Below are 23,702 nucleotides of genomic sequence, written 5' to 3'. Positions count from 1 at the left end.
AGTGTTCAAAACCAAACAGACGCAAAAAAAGTTGAGAACAGGTGAAAAAGAGAAAAAAGAGTCAATATAAGTTTGTCTTTTGAAGGAAAAAAGAAACAGAGAAAGCAGATATCAATCTGATAATCATTCAAAATTCCTTATGGATGTAAAAAGAAATCACAGTTCTGAGTATCTAAACAAGAAATGATGGACTCAAAATTATTACAAAAGGCTGTCAACATAAACTAAGTCTTTAGATTGCTACTGAATAGACTGAACCAAACAAAGAGCTAGTCATCCTTAAATTAATTCAAATGGTACTTGGAAATATTTTGTTTTTAGAGAAGATTTTTGTGAGGTGAATAAGGACTTTTTTTGGAAGACAGGAGAAGACAGACTTAAGATTGCTTTTTTTGATCAATGGTGGATGATTATCACAGCACAGATTTAAAGTTGTGAAGTCTATACCAGGAATCATCTCTTTTCTCCCTTCAGAACATTCACATGAAAACATGCATGTTTCTTTCCCTTTTACCTGCAAGCTCAACACTTGTTTCAAAACCAATGCTTTAATGGGAAGTTAGGGTGGGTGTCTGTTTTTTCAGGAATACAGACAAACACTTCCAGAAGTATCTGTTTTCATTCCTACATGGAATGAAAGTAAATTCTGAAACCTTGAAAGTTGCTCTCTAATGAAACATCACTTTTTGGTTAGCCCTACTACAACAATCCTCTGCTTTTTGATCAAGCATCACCTGCAGCAACAAATTTTACCACTCAAGAGCAACTGGCTCAAAAGGTCTTAATCAGAGCATTTCCTTGGCTCTCTCTGAATGTTTGATATGACTATCAGAAATAGCCCTAGCAATGCTAAAACTGAAACAGCAGCTAGGCAAATGAGTCATATTCTTCTTCTTTACAACTTGATTTTACAGATTGAAATATTTCTGATGATCACAGACATAAGTAGGAATAAAGACACTGGTCACTTCAAAATTTACTGCTTTACTGATTAAGAAATACCATGAAAATGTAAAATTAAAAGAGCACTCGTCTCTTGCTGACAGTGACTAAATGAATTATTGGCAAATATCTGCCTATTACCAATCAAAGGAAGAACACTTGATTGAAGAGAACATGATGTGTACCTGCTATCAGCAATATTTAAGGTGCCTAAAGTGTCTAATTCAAATTCTACAGTTCTACTGTATGCATTAATAAATAAACAACAAATGAGTTCTCCAAATTGCAGCTACTGACTGCAGAAAAATTTGACATCATCAATGAGGAAACCTTCAGTAAAGCAATTCTCATCTTAATGAAGAAAATTTCTTGCAGATTACTTTTTCAATACAGTATAAAAAACAATAAAGAAAACCACTCAAAACTAATTTCCATAAAGGTCTAATGTATAAAATGAACAAATACCAAGTGCACAATAATTGTCTCTGTCGTTCATGAGTGTAACAAAAGCCTTGGCTCAGGTAGCTCCATTATGTTAACCTTGCTCACCACAGTAAATAGATCCACCACGTAGTACAATGGTTTACTATGAAAGGGCTGAAGAATGAGGGTACTGTTTCATCCAGGCAGAAGATGAGACAGAATGTCTCTTTGAAGCAGTCTTGATGCTTCAGAGGTTTGCAGAAGCTAATGGAGAGAGATGATGTAGAAAATTGCCTCCTACAGGCTGAATTGGTGTGGTCCCTGGGGTTTTCGTCCTCCCATCCCCTACCTGCACTCCCTGCCATTCTCTTTAGGACAGAGGAAAAAGTAAATCTTTATGACCATGGCTATTCTTACATTTTAGAAAGATCACTGTGTTGGGAATCACCCTACACTTCAGTAAGGAACTGCATTGTCTAGCACCATGCTGCTCTAAAAGTCAAAAGATTTAACTACAAATATTTTGTTGGGCTGCATGTCACTGAAATTCTCTAAAGAGAGATCAGAAGTAAAGGAGTGGATGATACAGGCAGGAATAGACAGTGAGGGCTCTACGCATATGCATTTTTTTGGTTTTTGCTTTTTCTCACCCACGCTACCACCACCATCCTTGCCACACTATGTGATTGCAGTTAGGAAATAAAAGACCTCAACTGACCATCTCAAACTCAAAATACCAAATTGTACTAGACAGGAAACCTTGCAAGATAACTATTGTAAGAGTTTCTCTGAACGTGCCAGTGATATGGTCCTTCTTAATAAGGATCTGGCCATGCAATTTCCTCAATAGTGACTTACTGAAAAATAAGAGGGTTTGGGAGTCACAATTTTGATGAAGGCTCAAGATTAATTTATCTTTAGATAGAATATTGTTATAGAAATAACAGATTTCAACCCACTTGCTTTTAGAAATCTCTAAGTCCAGCACTCCTGGTTTTCAATTCACAGACATTTCAAACACTATTTTAGGGTCTATTAGTTTTGATTATGGTCAAGGGAAACTTTGATTTTCTCACCTTTGCAGTTGCCTCGGTAGGCTATTTCCAGCTGAGGGTCCTTGCATTTTGCTCGTTGAAACTCACACCGGGACAGAAAAGTTCTTCCATCAGATGCACAGAGTGATTTCTGAGGGGAACCTGCACAGTCCAGGCTGCATTCTCTGTCTTTGTCTTGGTCCACTCTCAAAAACTAGGAAAAAAAAGAAATTAATGCTGTAGGAATGCTATCCCCATGTGAAAACTGCTCTGTGGTCCCCTTCCCCAGCAAAGACATACAAATGAAAAGAAAGTTTTGCCTTTTTGAGTATTCAGATCCTAGCTGATTCATTATATCTGGGGTTTTTCCACTGCTGCTGTGAAATGGCAGTGACTACATCATCTCCATAACATACACTAAATCCAGTATCTCAATTAAAGAGTCTCTGAATCTCTTTCAACCATCATGAAACTCAAAACAGTAACTTGGAGTTTCTGGAGTGAAAATGGTGACGGCAGAAGCATTCTTCACAAGAAAAATGAGACGGCAATGGATGCTTGTCTATTTTATTAGATGTACTAATTATTTCACAATGACAAGCTGAAAAGTCTGTCCTGAGACCCAAGTAGGATTTTTAACATAAATATTCTCATTGTGGATTTCAATGAGAAATTCTAGTTCTAGAATTAGCTAAACTAGCACTTCTTTCTAGTTTTAACACAAAGTACACTGAACCCAACCTAATTGTTCATCCCTCCAATGCCAAGACAGGAAGGCTGATGAGTTTGGCATCATCCTTGGCACTGTGAAAAGAAGGAGCTTCTCACCCTGAAACATGCTGCCAAAAAAAAAACCCTAATCAGATCTGATGCTGCTATATGCCAGCCAAAAACAAAGACAGATAAAAACAAAGGTATTACTTTATCTTCTGAGCTCCTGAGAAACTGGGACTAGGGAGAAGGTGAACTCTATAAATGCTCAGATGAATTTCTCTCTCTTTCTGCTTCTTCTGAACAAGCACAGAATTAAGCAAGGCATACAGCTACCAGGAGGTAATCACTGTCCTAAGCATCATGAGGTGCCCTAGAAAAAATCTGCATCCGGCTAAAGTCCTGTTTTCATTGGTGCTACTTCATCATTACAAACCTCAGGTAGAGAAAATTTTGAACTTCAAATGAGAAAGTGAAATTATGAGGATGAAAATTTCAAGGGGGAAAAAAAAAAGAAAGCACTAAGAGTAGTATCTAGGATTAAAAATTGAAAAAAAAAAAATTGCTACGTATAGTTCCCCTGCATTTTATTACACATAAGAAATATATAAAGAGAGTTATACATCTCCATAATCTTCCACTTAAAACTGTGGTCTATTTCCATTTCCTATCATTTAATGTGAGGAAATACAGATGTCTTTCTGGAGAGTCTGCATGAAAACGGAGAGATTATCTCAAAGGTATCACTTTAAAATATTAGTCATATGGTTGACTTTTACCAGAATTTTTATATTTTAGTCGCATACTAAGATAAAAAGGAAAGCTTCCTTTTCCCAACATTTTTGAGCAATTTTTCACTTTTAGGAATAATTAACTTCAGAAGCAAATTACTCACAAATTACACACAAACCCCAAATCTTTCTCCAAGGAATCTAGCCACAGAGTTCCAGAAGTGAAGGAAAGATGTTCCTTGCTCCCCATGTCAGTATTATTTTGCAGCTCCTCGCCGACAGAAATTAATAATTAGGTGAGCTGAGTGGGAAGGGAGAAAAACTGAAGTAATCTCCCTTTACCTGCACAATGAGTAACAGTGAAGACAGGCATCCATGGCTCTGAACAACCTCCAAACCATGCTGGTCTCCAGGCTTGCCTGGGTGCCCTGATGAGCTGTACTGTGGGAGCCAAGTGAGGATGTCCTAGCTTCCCTTTCTCGCCTGGGAGACATCTGCAGGACTCTGAGATTTGGCCTACCTAGGACTGTGGAAAGGATTTCTCAATGAAAAATGGACCCCATGGGGGCCCTGGCAAACAAAAATGGATCCAGTCCTCTGCTTTGCCTCCAGCTTCCCCTGTGGATTTGGTGATGGCAAGCCAGGTGATCTCCCTCTTTCTATTTTGCAAAGTAAGGAATACAGCCTTTCACTGTGTAGAAGTCTACCCCTCTGTAATGGCTAGGCACTTTGCCACCCTTAACTTACCCTCAGCAACATCCCCATTGAGCAGAGAATTGGTTTTCAAAAGGACAGGAAGGCTTTGTGACTCACAGAAAATCATGCAGCAGATCAGGGGACTGAACCCAGGCACAAAAAGAAAATCACTCACAGCAGGAGTCGAGCCCCTGCACCATTTCTTCCCCAGAGTTTCCTCACTTGTTCTGTTTTGAACTGTTGCAGGAGTTAAGATGGGTATGCCTGACAGTAACACTGTGGACAGAAAATCCCCTTAAATTGTCTGAGGAACAAAATCCACTCCCTTGAGAACATGATTGTTCACAGATAAAGCTGTATTTTAAAGGGCATTTATCCAAAGAGTTTTATTTAAGTATTTTATTATTTCAAAGCCTTAGAGGAGATTAGGGCAAATTAAGGGCTCAAGGATATTCAAGCAACCTGGAAAAGCAGAGGATGAAGACAAAACCACTTGAATGGCTTATTGGTTAGCCAAACCTCACTGGAGAATTTGGGTTGTACATTTAAACAATTTCCACCAACCTAGTGTAACTGAGGGATTTAAGAGCAGGAAGGACAAAAAGGCAAGCAATTTTAAGGAAAGACAGCATGAAAAAGAGACTAGCAAATGTACTTAGGAAAAAAAAAACATACAGAAAGTATGTGATTGACATTTGGAAAATACTTCATTGTCATCTTTACTACAGCAGTATGGTACAAGTCAAAATCAGTATTGCTTGCTCACATAGCCAAAAGAATTGATGAGCACATCAAAAACTAATGCTGAAACAAGAAAGGACTATGGAATTTCTCGTAAGAAAAGAAAAACAAGCACAGTCAGTGACAGAAAAGCTGGGATCACACTGGTGCACATCTTAGAGCTCTACTTTCCTGTGAAAATAGTACTTTTGATTAAAATAGGACAGTTTAGAGAGAGAGAAAAATGGTTCAATACGGACCAGAATGTGACTCACTCTCAGTACTCATTCATCTATTTCTGCCTTTGAATTCATTTAACAAATGTGTTATTGTACAAACACGTGATTCACTGAAAGACAAGCTTAAAGCAGCATTTCTGTTGAATGCTGGTAACAACTGAAATTAGGCCAACAACAGTCGACCAACCTGAGATGGAATTATTTTGAACAACCAGCATAAAGTGGACAATTATGGTTAACCCCTATTAAAAAGCAAAACACTTTTAACTGAGAGGTGTTCTTGCCCTAATGTCACAGAAACCAGCCTAGTCATGTTTCAAAAAATTGGTTTCAACTAAAAATTATTCCGCAGATTCCAGACTCAGCTGGAATTGCTGTAACTAATCTTCTCCTTTGCATTTCAGTATCATTCATTTCACCTTTCCAAAGCACTATATTTGACAAGACCCAGCTTCCAAAGGAAGTACTAGGCACTGCTTTAAATTCTCGTGTAGTATTTCTGAGAAGAAAGAACGATAACAGGGCTATAGCAGAAAAATGTTTGATTTTAGGTTTGCCTCATGAATAAAAGCTAATCACCAAAGTCACTAGATATACCCACTTGACAGGTACAAGCATTTCTGAAATATTATTTACTGTCATACATTTCTGGTATTATGGAATTCCAGTGTTTTCCTTCACTGTCTCACACTTCAAAGAATCTTAATTCTGGATGAAATGTATCACTGATGGTCCCAGTGATCTTTCATCTCTCTGTTACTGAAGTTCAGAGTATGAAGCAGTAGACACATGAAACCTTGCTTAAACTGGAGGAAAACATTTCTGCTCTGTTTTTTGCTGGTTTCCACTCTGATTTATCTTTCACCTTTGTTTTTGTCACTGGTGCCACATCTGGGCTATGGACAGTCAGGATGCTTATTTCTCCAACCACAAGCAATGTGCTGCACTCAACAAGAAAGTTTTTCCAGTACCTTAAGAGTAGGAAATTGATGGTTTCCTTATTGTGCTATCGAACTATTTATTAAAATAGTATGTGTATAACCCTGCTCACTGTTACGGTGTAACACATAATCTTTACCTTACACTGCTCACTCTTGCGCAGGGATTCAGTGTCATTCTTCTGGTCTGCATCATCGCAAGGGCAGAAAAGGTCTTCACATAAAACTGAGTCACATGAACACCTTCACCTTTCTGGTGCACAGATCTGTGACCCCACCCTCTAAAGTTCAGAGAAACTCTCCTTGCTTCTAAGCAGATGACAGAGTATAAGGTGAGAAAAACGGTGCTTGGCTAGAGAGCCAACAACTGGATACAGCTGCAAGCTGAACTGCCAACCCAAGAAAGCAGAAGAGTCAAGAGCAGGGTTACAGTCTGGCCATGGGGAGCACCAGCAGCTCTCTGTATTGCAAGAAAAGCTGACAACAGACACACTTAGGCTGAGGTGTAAAGATTAATTATTGAATCTGGCTCAAAGCCTCTTAAACAATAATGGGAAATGCTTTACTCTACATTTCATAATATAGTGCCCAACTGTAGATTTTGTCTTTTGTTTGATGCCACTGTTTGATTAATCTGAGCAAGGCAGGACTGTTTTCCCCCTTTTTTTTTTTTTTTTTTTTTTTTTTTGTTTTTGTTTTTGTTTTGTTTTGTTTTGGTTTTTTTCCTTAAATTTGTCTCTAATACTTGCAATCCTGTAGAGACATCCTCAACACACATAGGCTGCACATAAAGAATAACTCATAACCATGCTAAACCTACTTTTAATTTGCCCTAATATAAGTTTTCTCAATAAAGGTGAAGACCAGGAAACCACTTGGAGTCTGTGGACTATGAAAAAGAGAGACATTCAATTCCATGCATTTGGATAGTTCATCAGAGTTTTTTAACTAACCTTTCTGCAATCTACAGATTCCTTCAATTTTGACTGGACCTACATTCCCTCCACTGACATTAGGTATTTAAGCACATTCACAACAGTTTTTTATTTTATTATTTTTTGTGGACCCCTTATAACTGATATACAGACTTTCTCTTTGACCAAGTGAATGCTACTTTCAGAATCTAAAATACAGTTCAAGACTGTTTGATAAAACAGGAAACTAACACCTCATCTTGGAGGGCTGAAGGCCAGAAGGGCCTGAAAAAGAAGCAGAAGAGAGAAGATAGATGATAGACATCACTGATTTTCTTGGAAAAGCCTACTGCAGACTACAGCTTTGAAAGGCAATTTCTTTATTCTACATCTGGTTACTGTGAGATGCTGAATATAATGGTCTGACTTCTCTGCTGCTGGCATGGGAGGTCTGCTAACAACTATGGAGCAGTGCACTCTAAAGTGGCTCTGTGCTGAGAGCTTTGTGCTGGTGAAAAATGTGCTGATTTACAGTGATTTATGTAGCCATGCTGTCCCTGTCTGATAGCTGCCTGACAGGCAGATGTGGAAATCTCCAAGCTAGGAATATTTTGTTCCCTCTGGGCTTGTCTACAGTGGAAAAATGAGTTAGACAACAACAACACGTGTGTGTGTGCATGTATGTCTGTGTGTCTGTGTATACGTAGACATATGCAAGTTATATTCTGTAAAGTCACATTCCCATGTGTATTTCAAAAAAAGTCAATGATGTTTAAATATCCATGTTACACTCTGCCTTAGAGAGCATTCCAATCAGCTAGCCTGTCTCAATCTGCTTCACTGAAACACCACTAATCTTCTCAATGTTTATTTCCTTACTCTTCTCCCAAGGAATGAAGCAGAAGGTGATCTTCATGGGACCCTTCCAACTTATGTTCTATGATTCTAAAGTAAATTTACAGAACAAACTTTACTCATTCCAATTCCATAGGAAAGCATTCAGCCCTAGCACTGAAATGGATGGAAAAATTAAGTTCTCCTCATCCCTGTTATTAAGGGCAGTACCAGAAGATACCTTCAAAATACTTGCTCTGTATAACTGCTGTACTCAACCAATCTTAAACAGATTTCTTTATCTTGTGCTGTCCCATTGAAGCAAAATGGTCCTTAATGTCTGTTCCATGACCAGCCCAGAGCTGTGTACTTGAAATTGTGACCTCCTTTTGTTTACAAACATACAGAACATCACCATTAAGGTTAAGCTTGCATGGAGGCATTTACACAGAAGCCATCACACACTGGGCCTGTGTGAAAAAACGACTGCAAGGAGACCTCACTGATGTGTATAAATACCTAAAGGTGGATGTCAAGTAATAGGACAAGAGGAAATGGGAAGAAAGTGATGCACAGAAAGATCCACCTGAACAAAAGGAAGAACTTCACTGTGTGGGGAACTGAGCGCTGGAAAAGATTGTCCAGAGAGGTTGTGGAGTATCCCACATTGGAGATATTTGAGAAGCAGCTGGTTGCAATTCTGTGCAGAGTGCTTTAGGAGAACCCTGTTAGAACAGCAAGGCTGAACCAGATGCCCCACTGTGGTCCCTTCCAACCTGACCCATTCTGCAATTCTGAGACTAATCAGATATTATTCTAGAGCCAGAACATGCCCATGCTTGCAATTACAGTGGGCACGGCCATTTGCACTCACAACAAAGAATCTCATCAAAACATTTCTGCCTCTTCTCAAGGGTTCTTGGTGTGCATCAGAATGTTCCCATTATATTGCCCTACCAGACAAGTGAGCAGATTAATGATTTCAATAATGTTATCTCAAAATTGAGAAAAAATTAACATTTGTTCTTTAGAGCTCATTATCCCTGTCTGTGCAAAAAATTAGTGACCCAGCCACAAGAGCGCAGCACTCTCCAGGGCAGCAAGCCATGATCACGGTGTCATAGTGTGGAACTAATTGCGTAGACTACAAAAACCAGAAATTGGCAGCTTTAGGATATGCTTCACCTGCCTTGGAAAAGACAGATCATGTCCTAAAAACATCCCTTCTACCTTATAAGCTGGAGAGTCTGATAAACTAGCTCTCCTGTAATTGTTTCAAGTCCTATCAGAATAACCTATCCCATAGTGTCAAAAAAACCCAAAGGGGAACAAACTGTCCCAGTCCCAGGTTTCTGCAACGGACGTGGGCTCTAGGTTTCAAAAATAACTAAATCAATGGTCTCCTGTAGGTTGTGCATTTGCAGGGGCACACAGGAGGCAGAACTGTCTCCAATACCTGCTGAGACACTGTTTTATTGAAAAGGGCTGTGTTAAACCTTTGCACACAGACACCCCCCACCACCACTACCTTTGCTTCATTATACTTCATAAAACTTTTCATATGTAACTGATATATAGCCTCTTTCCCTATAAAATTTTTCCACGATGGTTGAAATAAACAGCTGAAATATGCAATTTTACTGAGTGGGAAGTTGGAGGCTGGGTTTGTTGGGGTTTGCTTTCTGTATTGTGGTGGTGCTTGTTGTTTTATTTGTTTTTTTAATCACTCGGGATTAGTACTGAAAGTCAGCTCCAAGTTACCTACATATCAATTAGAACAGTGTTGTGCTTTACTCCCTCGGTGCCTGGAGTGCAGCAAAGCTTTTGGAGCCTCCCTGCCAAAACTACAGTCTCCTCTTGTTACGACCAGCACAGAAAATTATTAAACAGTGTTGTGCTTTGATTGATATGTTTTGCTTTGGCATGTTATTTTTTAAATGTTTATTGCTTTAACAGGTGTTTTTTTTAAGTGACCTCTACTTTGCTGTATTGATGGAGGGATGGGGGGGGGGGGTGAATGTCAGCACATCCATCATTTCTTTTTACTGCTGCTTCACAAATTACTAAAAAAGGCAGAATATCTCAGCTGTGCAACTACATAAACTAGGAAGGATTAGGCTGAAACTGAAGCAAACCATGACATACATTCTTTCTTGCTTTCAAGAAAGCATGGACACATAAATGCCAGAAAATGCTACAAGTCCAAATTTACTCTTTTTTCCTCTCTCTCTGTCTTAAAAAGAAACTCAAAGGTAGTGAAACCAGACCTCTTGAAGGGCTATTCTCTTCAGTAGCTTAATTTTAGGATCTGGTTCCATTCCTACTAATGTAAATATAGAGACACAAAGAGAAGCAGGCTTGGGCTCCAACTGGGTAGCACTCAGCCATGGTGAATCACCCTTTCAGAAGGACCTTTCCCTGATTTATTTGAATGCTTCTATAGTACAGTCTTTTCAAACACAAAGCACTCACTTCAAATGGGTCACGCCAGAAGCTGCAAAATCTGAGCATCAGAAACAATGTATGAAAAATGCTTTGGCACTGACCCCATATAACTAAAAATAAAATAATGGTCTTACTTTTCAAGACATGATAAATACTATAAGTGACCCTAAAACACACTTTATCTGACTACAGTCATTCATTTCCAAGATGCAGACTCCTTCATATTTCATGAAACCACTTATTTTTGCAAACTCATCCTAGTGTATTCACTTCAGAAGAAAACAGCCAACACATTTAATTCTGTAGATATTTAGAAGCAATAAAAGTGCACCTCAGCAAAGGCAAATGATCTGCAAATGACCTTTTCTTTTCTTCCAAAAACCAGGTTACCTGACTTTTCAGGGGTAAGAGAAATCTTCCTCTGATTTTTATTAAAGTTATTTTTAACTTCAGTTTAACATAAACAGCTAGGTTTTTTTTCATTTTGCAACATCCAAAAAGTTAAACAGAATTGAAACTTATCCATTTCAGATGATCCATTGCCTGAAAATTGAAGGTTAGATTGGGATAGGAAGCATGACAGACTTGTACAGTGCTCAAAGCAAGCTAACATCATCTCTACGTACACGTAACTGTAAGTTAGAGAGAGCTCAGCATTTTCATTTTATCAGTGTCCAGTGGCATCACTTCTCTTGGTTTCAGAGTATTACCAGCAAATTATACAGGCTCAACAGAGTCAAAAACCTACAGATATAAAGACCTTTGGTTACCAGAGACAGGACAAACTAGCATAAATTTAAACTGAAACGCAAACTGAAAGGCTTTCTAATCTGAAGGTATTCTGTTCTGCATCTACTACAATCCACTAGTTGCTGGCTGTGTCATGTGTCCACTGCTCTGCATTTGTCCCAAGTCTGTGGTAACTTCATGCCCTTCATTCTTGTGGTATTGTTATTCATAATCTTTTCTTTGGCGGGTTGCTGCCATTTACAGCGTTTCTTCTCAGTTGCCAGAAGTCACACAGGGAGAAAATAAACAGAGAAACAGTAGGATGCATTGTCTATGTATTGAATTATCCTCTAGTTTACTTAAGCTTTTCATAAGTACTGACCCAGCTTTCAGAATACAAGTGGGCTAGCACAACCATCCTGTTAGCCAGTTTTTTGAGACACAGCTAATCTGTTTGGCTGGTATCTTTCACAAACTCAGCAACAACTTGGGAAAATAGACAAGTTTTATTTCTTAGTGTTGTTTAGAGGCCACTTGTTTGAGAAATACTTTGGCTTCCAAAATATTGAAAGGCTACTTTAAAATGCAAATAAAATATAAGTCAGTATTTCTATATTTGAGAGATCTGTTTTAGGATTAGTGAATATCAGTGCACACCATTTAAAGTGTCTGAGGGAGCTTAAACCAATAAAACTAAAGGAAATGACCTATAACTCAAAAAAAGAAGTTTTAAGTTAAACCTCTGCAACAAACACCAGAAATCTCCAGCATACAGGACACACAAAGCTCTGAAAATGAGCTTCTAGATGATCGTTTCCAGTGTAAGGTATCGCTCTTCCTGGAATCATGAAAGGGGCACTTCCTTTCCTGCTCACCTTTGCTCTCCCCCCACCATGCTGAAGCAGCAGTCCAGCTGCAATTACACTGAGGGATGTCAAAAAAGAAAACTTCATAAGAAGCACTTACCTCTGTGAAAAGGAAATAGTTTATTAAAGGAATAGAGGGACCCCCTCAAAAGCTAAAGTGAAACAGTGCTGGATGTCGCACTGCAGACTCGTAGGGAACAATCTCTCTTTGTGGGGGACAGAAAGGCTCAGCTAAACAGGGCTTTCCTATATCTGAATTTCTATGCAACTCTATTTAGTGCCTATCACGATCGGCAGGCAACTGGCCACTCTCCATATGGCTGGTTGCCTTCTCTTCCTAGGGAACTAAAGAACACAGAGGCATCTCAAATGACGAAGACACAGTATGAGACAATATCACAACAGAGCATTTCTTTTTATAATTTAAATCAAGTAAGCAACTGATTCACGCAGGGAAGAAACTCGATAAGACATCAAAGGTTTAATCCCCAAGCCATAAAGCTAACTTGCTGACAATAACTGCAGAGCTCTCACTCTCTTACATTTATCACTGCCATCAGCTCCTTCAGAACAAAGTATTTGGGAAAGAAGGCAGGCAGCTGAGTCTGGGAGGCAGATTTTGCTCTTGCTAAACTGCTGATCTTAAAATAATATGTTGCTAGGTTTAAATACTGTAATCTTTAAAAAGAGGAATCATGCTAAAAGCAAAGGGTTTAATAGTACACATTTAGAATATACAAGGGTTTAACAAGCCAGTCTAATGAAAAAAAACCCACTTTCCACAGGGACACAAGAACCTGTAAGCAGTTTTCTCAAACCACTGGCAGTTCTATTTCCTCTCAAGTTTGGGGTTTTATGGAACTCTTGTATGTTTGTTTGTATGTTGGGCAAAAACATTTTTCCCTTAATTTAAACCATTGTTTTCCAAGGAAAAAAGTCATTCGGAAGCCATTTATTTCTAATTATTATGAGGACTTTTTCAAAAGAAAAACCCCTTAAATATGAAAGACAAAATTTTGTGTGAATCTAGCAGTGGATAAAAGGGGTCAACAAACCATGATCCAAACCAGACATAAAAGAATTTTTCCAAGTTCTGTTTCACATTTTAAGTGGCCTCTGTTTTCTTTGTCAGAACTTTTCCTTGCAGTTCTTTGCCTTCTATACACCAGTTGGACAGTAGCTTTAAAATCTGTCATAAAAGATCACCCAGTAATCCTAGGGATGCTAAATTCTCACACTAGCCGTACAACCCATTACTCCCTTTCCACCACAGACCCAAATGTGTGAGATTTCTTGATAGCTTAAGGAATTCTTACAGATGACAAACCAAATGGAGGAGAATTTGAAGAGCTTCCACTTGAGTTCAGTGAGCAAAGACCTCACAGCAGTTGGTGCAGTGCCAAAAAAAAATCCCCAAAAAGGCTGTAATGACAGTCACACATACTATATTGTAGATGAAGAATCAACAACAGAAGAGACTACTGCACTTCAGAAGTAAAAACAAAAATTCTGGTTTTAAACATAGTAGACCTGACACAGAATAAGACTGTAAAAATTTACTGAGATCCTTTTTTTTAATAAAAATCACCCATGCCAAAGATTTTGTAAAGTTTGGGGGTTTTAATGTTATGCAATCAGAATTAATTTCTGCATGCTTGAGGAAGCCTAGGCACTGTATTTGTGATAAGAAAATGCTCGTAAGTACTTTGAAAATACAACACAAAATGAACCCCAGACCTCTAAAGAACAGGTAATTCATTTTAATCATCTTTTCTCTAACCCCATAAAGTGAAAGAATTAAGCTCCAGCAAGTTTCAGCTCTTACCAAGAGCTTATATAAACATCATATTTTTACAGCTCAAGAGTGAAGATTTCTGCAGTCTGAAATCTCTGATGCAATATTTTGTATTTGTGGTTTCTAGTTATACTTGAAAAATCAGAAATCAGAGAATCTTTTCCTCTCAGATTATCATTGTTGGAAGCCTATGTTATAGATGTTTTTTATACGTAGTGGAATTGACCAAAAAAATACAAGCAGAGGTGGCACGTATGATATATTTTCCTATTTCACTGTGGAAAATGGCTCCCTGATACAGTTTTGCAGAGATTATAGCATTTGGAAGACTATTTAAGAGAGCCCATCCCCTTCTAACACATAGACCTATCACACCAATTCCTCATCCTCTTCCTCCCAATGTTGCTTGTTCCCTTCCTTGGAGCATGGAACCTGGCTTTCCCAAATCTTCTTTTGTCTTTTCTGTTTTAGTGCTTGTGAGGCCAAACAGAGCCACAGCTTTGTTTCTCTGTTGCACAGAGTGGCCTGGAAAGACAGCAGTCACTTGGCTAGTTTTGACCACATCTCACTGACATGGAAGGAAGAAAAGAAATAGTGATGCCATTTTTAAAATACTTAATCTTTTTTTCCCTATCATCTGCCTCACAGAGGAAAAAAAAGAGCTTATTCCACAGGAGATGCTAAGGCATTCTCACCTCCCTTTATGTTGTTGCCTGAGGAAAAGGAACATCAGGTGACTGGACTAAGGACAGTTGCTCATTTGCCACCATTCTCTGTAGGGAGAGCTTGGCCAACTACCTCAGGAGAATTACAAGTTGCCCACCACAGGCTACTGATGCTCTCTGTGGACAACACTTAATCACATTTAAAGTAATCTGGATAAAAATGACAAATAACAGTGTAAATATATTCAGCCCATGAATATGGCTTGGACTGGATGAAGATGGGTATTTTTCAAGAACCTTGGCAAACATAAATCACTGTTTAACTGTTCAGAAAATGGGAGAGCAAATGTTTTATGTGAATTCAGCATGTCCATATTTACTACAAGAGGGACCTTTTTCTGTTTAAGATGTTTCACCTGGGGGCATAAAATTTGTCCCTTATCACCTAGAATAGATTGCCTTTGACAGCTAAGTTATCCTTCTGTCAGCTGCACAGTCTGTCACTTGACCTGTTGGATGCCACACACTCAGCCTGTATCCCTAGCCACCTCCTACAGCACCTGAGGGCCAGACCTTTCCTTTAATTAAAGTTCCCTGAAGTCTGTCACCTCTGAAATCTAATCCACAGCTTACTCAGAGCAGCATCATTAGCTGACTGACACATCTGCCATGGGACAGACTGACACATCTGTCATTATCACTGTCTTGGACCCAAGTTCACAGGTAGAAAAGTACATTCTGCTACAAAACTGTCAGATATGAATAGGTGCCAAAGCACCACAGATTGCTGATGCAAACAACTCCAAATACTTTGTGGTATTTTTCCATTATTGAAACAATTCATAGAAAATGGCTACACTTTTAAATAATTCTCTTGGATTCACATTTTAGAAAGCTAAAAGTCTAAATCCTTTGCAGCTCCTGTTGATATCTAAATATACATTCTCCCCAGAACTTGCCATTAAAGGAGAAAATTTCTGCTAGCATCAGTTTACAGACATTTAATTTAGTCACAGAGATGTGGTGACTTGTTCAAAGTCAAAGAGGAAATCTGTGGCAATGCTGGGAATTAAATACAGGACTCCAGAAACTCCTTCCTGTTTTTTAACCACATATGTCATTCTTCCAAATGGTCTTTCCTACATAAGATTTAGTCATGGCTGAAATAAGCCTGGTTCATCAACAAACCAAGGACGTGGCAAGACAAACAGTATGAGTCCTTCAAAACTGGCACATGGACTTTTTCTTAAAAACATTTGAGGATATTTTGTAGACTATTTTATGACTTTTGTTTCAATTTACAAAAAAACCCAGCTCTTCACTAAATGCCATTTTTAATGCAATCCAGGATGATTTTTCCAGGTAAAAACAAAGGCTGATCTATTTGGACTCTGCATGCTATTAGTTCTCTCAAGTTTTGAACAGTGTGGTACTGATTGGTTTTTAGTTGTTTCAGGGGAAGTTCTGAATTCAAGGTCTCTCAGAGTTCTCCACTTCTGAGTCTAAAAGAGTAGAGGAGAACAATAATAATTTAGTTTAGTAAGAGATACACAACTGCAATCTTTCTTCTTGAATAACCATGTCTCCCTCAAAATAAAGGCAATATTTGTACTCTTTCTACCCACAATGAACTGACTAAACCACATACAAGACATTTTATCTTAGTGCTTCTTTAGGCCTCCCCTAACAAAAATCAGACCATCATTATTTGTCTTTGTAAAGCATTTCATAAACCATAAATGAAAAATACAGTAAGAGCATAACATTAAATAAGAGCCAAAGCCACGAGATCAGGCTCTAAACATGGCCACAGACTTGACTTTTGCTTTAGTTCTCTGAGGCTTATTTATGGCTAAGCATTAATTACTTGTATTTTATACATCAGCTTAGCCCAGTGTTTTATTTAGTTATGTGGTTTTTAGCTTTTAGGAGCACCTCAGTTCCCAGATACTTCTTTATGTAGCTGTCAGACATAGAGAAACAATGACAGCATTGTTAATATATCCATCAAAACAGAACAGATATGATACATTAATGTTTCTATAGCAAACAGACACTGTTAAGGCAGAGGCATATTTTTCAAGGTTTTTCTAAACATTTTTCTTCACCACTACTTTGTTTAAAAGCTGTACCTCAGTGCTTCTTCACAGCAATATTTCAACCAAATTGCGAACTGATCTGAGAAAAATAGGAAACACTTTGACCCAGAAGAGCATTTCCCTCAATGGCTTCCATACTCAAACACCTCAATCTTTTCTTCTCACAGTTGGAAAAGCAGAGAGGATTAGCATGACAAGAAGCTGATACCACAATTTATCCGCTGCACACCATGCTTTTATATCACAGCAGCTTTCAGGTGATTAAAATAAATGACATAGGAAGCCTTGAACCAGAGTACATAAGATGTATGCCTGTTAGCTGCCCTTGGAGGAATGAAACTGCATATTGGCTAAACTCTTTCCCTCCTTGCACTAAGAGTTTTATTAAGGAAACTGGAATCTGCTTGAAGCTGAAAATGTTTTGTTTCTGCAAAATATTGTTGAACCACAAGAGGATCCAAGCAAACTAAATATGGAGCAAGACATGTTTTTGTATACCAGCCCAAAATATTCTCTTACTGATTCATTGGTAACTTATGACTGGTTTGGATATAATCTCAACCAACCATCTTTGGTCTTGGGAGGTGAAGTGACATGAGTCAACTGTAAATAATATGATAAAGAACAGCTCACTCTTATTGCTTAAGTCAGTCCAGTCAAAGCTTTGCTTCGTGCAACAACATTCCAGCTGCAACCTTTAGAAAAGGCAAATACAGAGGGCCATAGCACACTTCACTTATCATACACCTGCTTTCTCCCTAGCTCAAAAGCACTCTATTCTTGTCCAGATGAAGGTGAAATATAGTATTATGATTTCATGTGCAAGAACATGTAAAAAAAACAACAGACAAATACATTATTTTTAATGTGGTAGATGTGTTGCATATATAGCTTCATAAATTATTGCAGCCCATTGCTAAACATTCTTCTTTCTTTTTCCCATTTCTAAAAATCATGTCAATCAAAAGGTACTCCAATATCTTTCAGAACAGCTGACATAACCCCGCACAAGAATCCAGCTAAGACCTGTTCTTTGGCTACAGGAATGTCGCATCCAGAAAACACAAAACAAGCACTGAAGTGACATAAAATTATTTAAAAATAGAGAAAATTGTATTAATAAATTCAACCAATGAATTTAAGACCATATTTAATATTTCCTGCAGAAATACTGCAGACAAATGTCAGGTTTTAAGCTGAATCTTGAACTCCAGATAAGGGAGCAGGTGACCTGGTGCAGACAATATAAAGGAGATAAGTCCAAAAGTTATCTACAAAATTCCAGTAGGGAGAGAGCAAGTGTTAAATCTGGGGGCAACTTGTTTCTGAGCAATGAAGAGTCTAATTTAAACCTTTAAGCCTTAACTAAGTATTAGGTGTCAATGAGAGAGAATAATATACACCATTACCTAACTATTAAGGTGTCTATGTTTAAAGTTTTGGGGATGTACAAGTTTCCCCAATCATCACATAGGCTGATGTTTACCTTTGAGTTTTCCTCAGTTCTGTTTTCATCTAATCTGCAAGCTGGACACTTATATCAAGTTGTGTTCTTGCACAGTATAAACAAGTTATCAGCTTGAATATCATAGAATTCTAGAATTTCCTGAATTGGAAGAGACTCACAGGAATCATTGAGCCCAACTCCTGGCCCTGCACAGGACCATTTCAAGAGTCACACCATGTGCCTAAGAGTGTTGTTCAAATGCTTTCTGAATTCTGTCAGAGTTAATGCTGTGACAACTTCCTTGGGGAGCTGTTCCAGTGTCTGATCACCCTCTGGGTGAAAACCTTTCTAATATCCAACCTAAATCTCCCCTGACACAACTTGAAGCCATTCCCTTGGATCCTGTCACTGATCCATCAGACTGAAGAGACCAGTGCCTGTCCATCCTCTTTCCCTCACAAGGAAGTTGTAACTGCAATGAGGTTTCCCCTCAGTCTCCTCTTCTCCAGGCTGAATAGACCAAATGACCTCGGCTCCTCTCATATGTCTTCCCTCCAGACCCTTTAATATCTTTGTAGCCCTACTTCAGATGCTTTCTGACACCTTTGTATCTTTCTCATATTGTGGTGCCAATCCTCCTCTGCTGAATAATATGTAATGTATTCCAAAAAACAAAAAAATAGTGCTGAAACAAACTTGTTTTTTCTATGTTACCTGCTTAAGTTGTTCTTAAGATACTGAAAGAACAGTTGAGATCTTACAAAATTCACCTGTGCTCTCAAAACAGTTTACCTAGTGACATATTTTTGTATACAAAAAGAAAATCCCCACTGCTCCTTTCAGGATTTACACTGCTTGGAATCTTTGAAATACTGCTTTTCTCAAGGGGCAGCAGTCTATGATTATTCATCCTTTCCTGCCTCAAAGTTACAAACTTGAATGGCAACTTAAAAGGAAGTATCAGGATTTTTATATTCCTTGGCCAAGATCTAGTATTTAATTTAAGAAGAGCTTGTAGATCTAATAATCTCCTCTATTTTATTACTTGCCCACAGCCTCCTGAAGTACTGGTTTCTTCGATCTGATAGAATATGCAACATGACATTCTGTTTGGCTCACTGTTTTCTCTCATGCTCCTTTAGAGGATTATATTTTCATGCTAAGCATTACTGAACTGGTAACTGCATGGATCTTACCCTTGACTGACCCTGGCTTATATTGTTCTTGGCTCAAAGAGGCAAGCATGAACAACCCCCAGTAAGAAGTCTGACCATCTTCCTCCAGGGGAATTGCAGCTGTGAAGAGACCACATATCATCTTTAGAAAATACAAATCTGTAAGGCAGTTTCTCATTGCTGGCATAATATGGTGCAAATCAGATCACTTTCACTAGTACAGATAAGTCAAGTCCTCTCCTTTGATGAAACAGAAGAATAGCAATTGCATCTGAATAAAGCTACAGGTAAAGGAATGGTAATTTATTTTCATCCAGTAAGGATCTAAAAACAAAGATTAGATTGAGCAAGCCTGAAAAACTACACAGGAACACTCAACAAGAGGGTTTTGCAGCAATGCTTCCCAGAGCTCCTGTTTCTGGCCAGGACAAGAAATACCACAAGAACAGCCACAGTTTAATCCGAAACTGGATATGCATGCAAGAATAATGAAGATGGAGGGATGGGGAATGACAGACACAAAAACACAGGACTTTTACAGGCTCTGTCCAACCTAAAGAAAGGCTTGGGTTTCTTTAAAGCTCAAGTTCGGTTGAAACCTTTATGTAATTCAATAGAGAAAGCTGGAGTGGAAATCAACACTTGATCCAGGTCTTATATTCTCTTTACCTCAAATACTGTATAATGTTGGTTCCTAAGAGCTGATGAGTGATAGCCTTAAAGGTGAGAGGCAAACAGCACAATGGCAAATCCAGTGAACTGACAAGGTGCAACAGGACACAGCTACAAAACATGTGAAGAGAATTCACTGGTTGTAGCAGAGCCTGGAAGAAACCAGTGAGGTGGGAGAAAGACAGGAAGGAGGATGCAGCAATTTCACTGAGTGCTACCTTAAGAAAAGTGTCAAGTGGCCAATGTGCAGAGCTGCCATTCCAACTCATTTATATTCTGTGCATACCATTCTTGTACACTTGCAGACAGTTTCTTCCTAAAGTGGATGCAATGAATACATGTAATTTCTGTATTATCAGCACAGAGAGACACCATAGGGACAGGAAAGATCTTTACTTACACCTCATCTACAGGCAACAGTAGCACTGACTTTGCTAAAGTTACTCCTGATTTAAAGTTACTCCTGATTTACATCTGTGTGAAAATAAGTCCAATGTGCTCAAGGAAATACTCGGCACAGCTGGGACAGTTTAGAAACATGAAATAGATGTTTGTAACACCATGTGATTAAAGAAAAACCCAAACCACAGAGTTTAGATCCAAATCCAAATCCTCCTCAAGCTCAGTGTGTTTTAGATTCAAGATTTTGATTCAGGCCCTTGTCTATATGAATTGTAGCAACTCAAAATTTGCTGTAATTTTAACTAATATATCACACCAAATACATCAGCACCTACTTCGGATTTTAAAGGCTTTGTGGTAACTGGTAAATTAAGTTGTGGAACATAAACAGCAAGTACTTTTTGGTCTAGAACAAAAAAGAGACATGGAAAATAAACATGTTAACAGGCAAGTGCCAACTTGATGTTCCACTGAAATTATAAACTCCATTGTCCATAACTCACATATTATCACTAATTTACTATATCAACAAATACATGATCATTAGAAGAACACATTCAAGAGTTAAGCTGTAGGGACACCTGTGATAGAACTCAACAATTTCCAGCATGCAAAAATTGTCACGGCTCCAAACCCATTTTTTGCTTACAATTAGAACTCTGCTTCTATGAAGATTATCAATCAACTTCAGCTGTTTCCTTGCTCAAATATTTGTGGAAGACATTGAACTCTTATTGTCATTAGCAGCAGCAATGTCATTTCCTTCCATAGGACAAGTCATTGAACGCTTACACATTAGAAAGCAGAACTTACCTACTATGAAAACATCTGAAATGCAAGCAAACTTGACAGAAAGTAATAAACAAGCAAAATACCATTCTCATTCAAGCGATGTGCCTTGAAACTGAAGTTAGAAAAATTCAAAACACAAACTAATTTTATTTTTAAAAGCTGAATCTTATTAATCAGATGATTTTACATACCCTTAGTATGAATGAGAAGCCCATGTAGGAGCTGCCCATTAGGAATATGTACATGCTTAATACTTCCCTAATAGCCTATTTTTTTCTGAATTTTGAAGTGTTCACCTTTTTTAATGTATATGCTGAAACTGGTTGTATAAAAATAATTAACCCAGTAATAAAATTAAATCGTCTTCCCACTCTTGAGAATCAGTGTCCAAACCAAAATATGTTGACTATGCAGCTAGTTGTGGGAAAAAGGTTTCTCTCCTAGAGTCTAGGCCAGTAATTCCACATTTGAGAAAGTGCTTTCAAATTAAGTTAAAGGTCTACTGGCTCCAGCCACAGATGTTTTCTCTCAGGGGTGGTATATGCTGGAAACCAAGTTTACAATTCAGAAATATTGGGAATATGCAAAATAAGCCTTCATTTCCCCTTTCACTCTGAGCTATGACAACCCAGTAATTAAAGTTTTGGAAGCACTGCGGTCAGACAGCTTCAAATCCTCTTCTTCAGCTGGCAGTACTGAAGAACAAAAATGCAAAATTGAAGCTGCTGATTGTTAGTACTTACTTTAACTAGTTGCCAGCCTTCTTCTCCATGCAACATTTTCCCAGCCTTTCAGTATTTTATCTTTTCCCAATGGGAAAATATTCTGCCTACTTTCTCCTATTCAGTTGCTTTCACCATTTCTACAGATTTTGTTCAGGTAGAAAAAGGAACAAGTCTGTGGGGTACAACAGCAACCTTCAGAGAAGATTCCTAGCCTTATCCCAGGCAGAAAAATAGCAACACTTACAAGGATATGAACTGATTTTCTCAGGCCCACCTGAATGATCTGGCATAACAAAACTGTGCACACTAGTTAAAAACAAGTAGTGCTATACCTCTTACTGTCTGTCATCTGAGCACAAAGAGCAAAGAGGGGGAACAGAAATATGGTTTCTTGAGTCTCTACATCAATAGTGACGCTATTCATCAAAATAAAATTACAAAAGCTGTAATTGCTTCCAAACATCCATAAATTAACTCAGATGCCCCAGAGAGATCCACACTGCAACACCTGTCACAGCCAGATGTTTTTGTTTGCTCTGAAGGAGAAAACTCAGTGCTTTCAACAAGAGGGAAAACTGTCGTGGTGTTTTTTGGTTAAATGGTGAACTTTGATACATCAGTCTGCTTATGTGTATATCTGCATTCTTATCTATCTATTCAGAACTAGCTTACATGTGAAATCATAAGTTTGTTGCTAGTTTTGCGGGTTTGGGCATATCTTCTTTTCTTTATACAGGCTATGTGACCTGCTACAGCCACTTTTTTGAGTGCCCAAAAAAATTCTGAGCCTGGAAAGATTTAGGGATAGAACTATTTCAGTTAAAGCATATCTGAGTCAAGGTCACATTGCCAAGGATGTGTATGAGAAATTTCCCTTACTACTGCTCATACTGCGATCCTTACATTAAATACAAGAAAAACATACAAAGTCAGATTTATAGAAACAAATTTTATTGTTTTACTAACTTAATAAACTGTGGTTCAGTTTCAGTAAAGAACATACTGCTTACTATGAGAGCAAGGAGAGGAGCTACTGTTTCACCCAGAGAGTGCATTCAGTAAACTAAATTATTAGCATCTTTCTTCAATCAGGTAGCTAGAAAGTAGGAAACAACTTCTTCATTACACAAGAGCAGGAAAATTCACCTATATTTGACTCACAACTGCAAGTAACATCTATAGCTTAATTAAAGTCTTCCAGTCAATACTGAGATAAAAGGAAAAATGTCAGTTGTTTCCAAGAAGGCCAGGTGACACTTTGTCAGCCCAGCGTGCCTTTGTCAGTCCAGCTGTACCTTAAGAGAACACACACAGATAAAAATACAGGTTTCTGGAAGTAGCTGAATCTTGAATTTTAGCTTGAATTTTCTGATCTCTGCCTGCTTGGAATTTTTTATCTATATTTGAGGGTGATAAGCACTCATTACAAAAACCCAAGCATGTCTGCAATGATTCTTCAGTATGGCTCAGACAGATGACTCAACTTCTTTTGTGTAAAAAGCTACAGTGATGAATTCACACACTAACAGTAACTGGCTGAATGAAAATTTCTATGGTCTTTTATTGTGGCTTAAAGAACTAGGGAAAGGGAGTTCCAGCTATTTCTGTTTCTGATGGGTGCAAAGCAAATTTTCCAAAACTCTCAGTGCATCATCTGCAAACACACAACAGTGAAGTGGAATTGTGTTACCCTGAATGGAGAAGATTT

General features: G+C 38.2%; 1 protein-coding gene across 3 annotated transcripts in view; it reads right to left on the bottom strand.

Moving 5' to 3' along the window:
- Positions 1-23,702, bottom strand: part of SMOC2 (SPARC related modular calcium binding 2) — a 137,742-nt gene that overhangs the window by 90,206 nt on the left and 23,834 nt on the right. For all 3 annotated transcript variants that reach the window (XM_058020508.1, XM_058020509.1, XM_058020511.1), the window contains exon 2: positions 2,442-2,613. In XM_058020508.1, the coding sequence (XP_057876491.1) occupies positions 2,442-2,613 (172 nt within the window). The remainder of the gene's footprint in view (positions 1-2,441; positions 2,614-23,702) is intronic.

This window comes from Melospiza georgiana, chromosome 3, assembly GCF_028018845.1.
Source record: "Melospiza georgiana isolate bMelGeo1 chromosome 3, bMelGeo1.pri, whole genome shotgun sequence".
In the NCBI taxonomy this organism is placed as follows: Eukaryota; Metazoa; Chordata; class Aves; order Passeriformes; family Passerellidae; genus Melospiza; species Melospiza georgiana.
The sequence above is the reverse complement of the archived record's forward strand: the minus strand, read 5'-3'. Positions and strand labels throughout refer to the sequence as shown.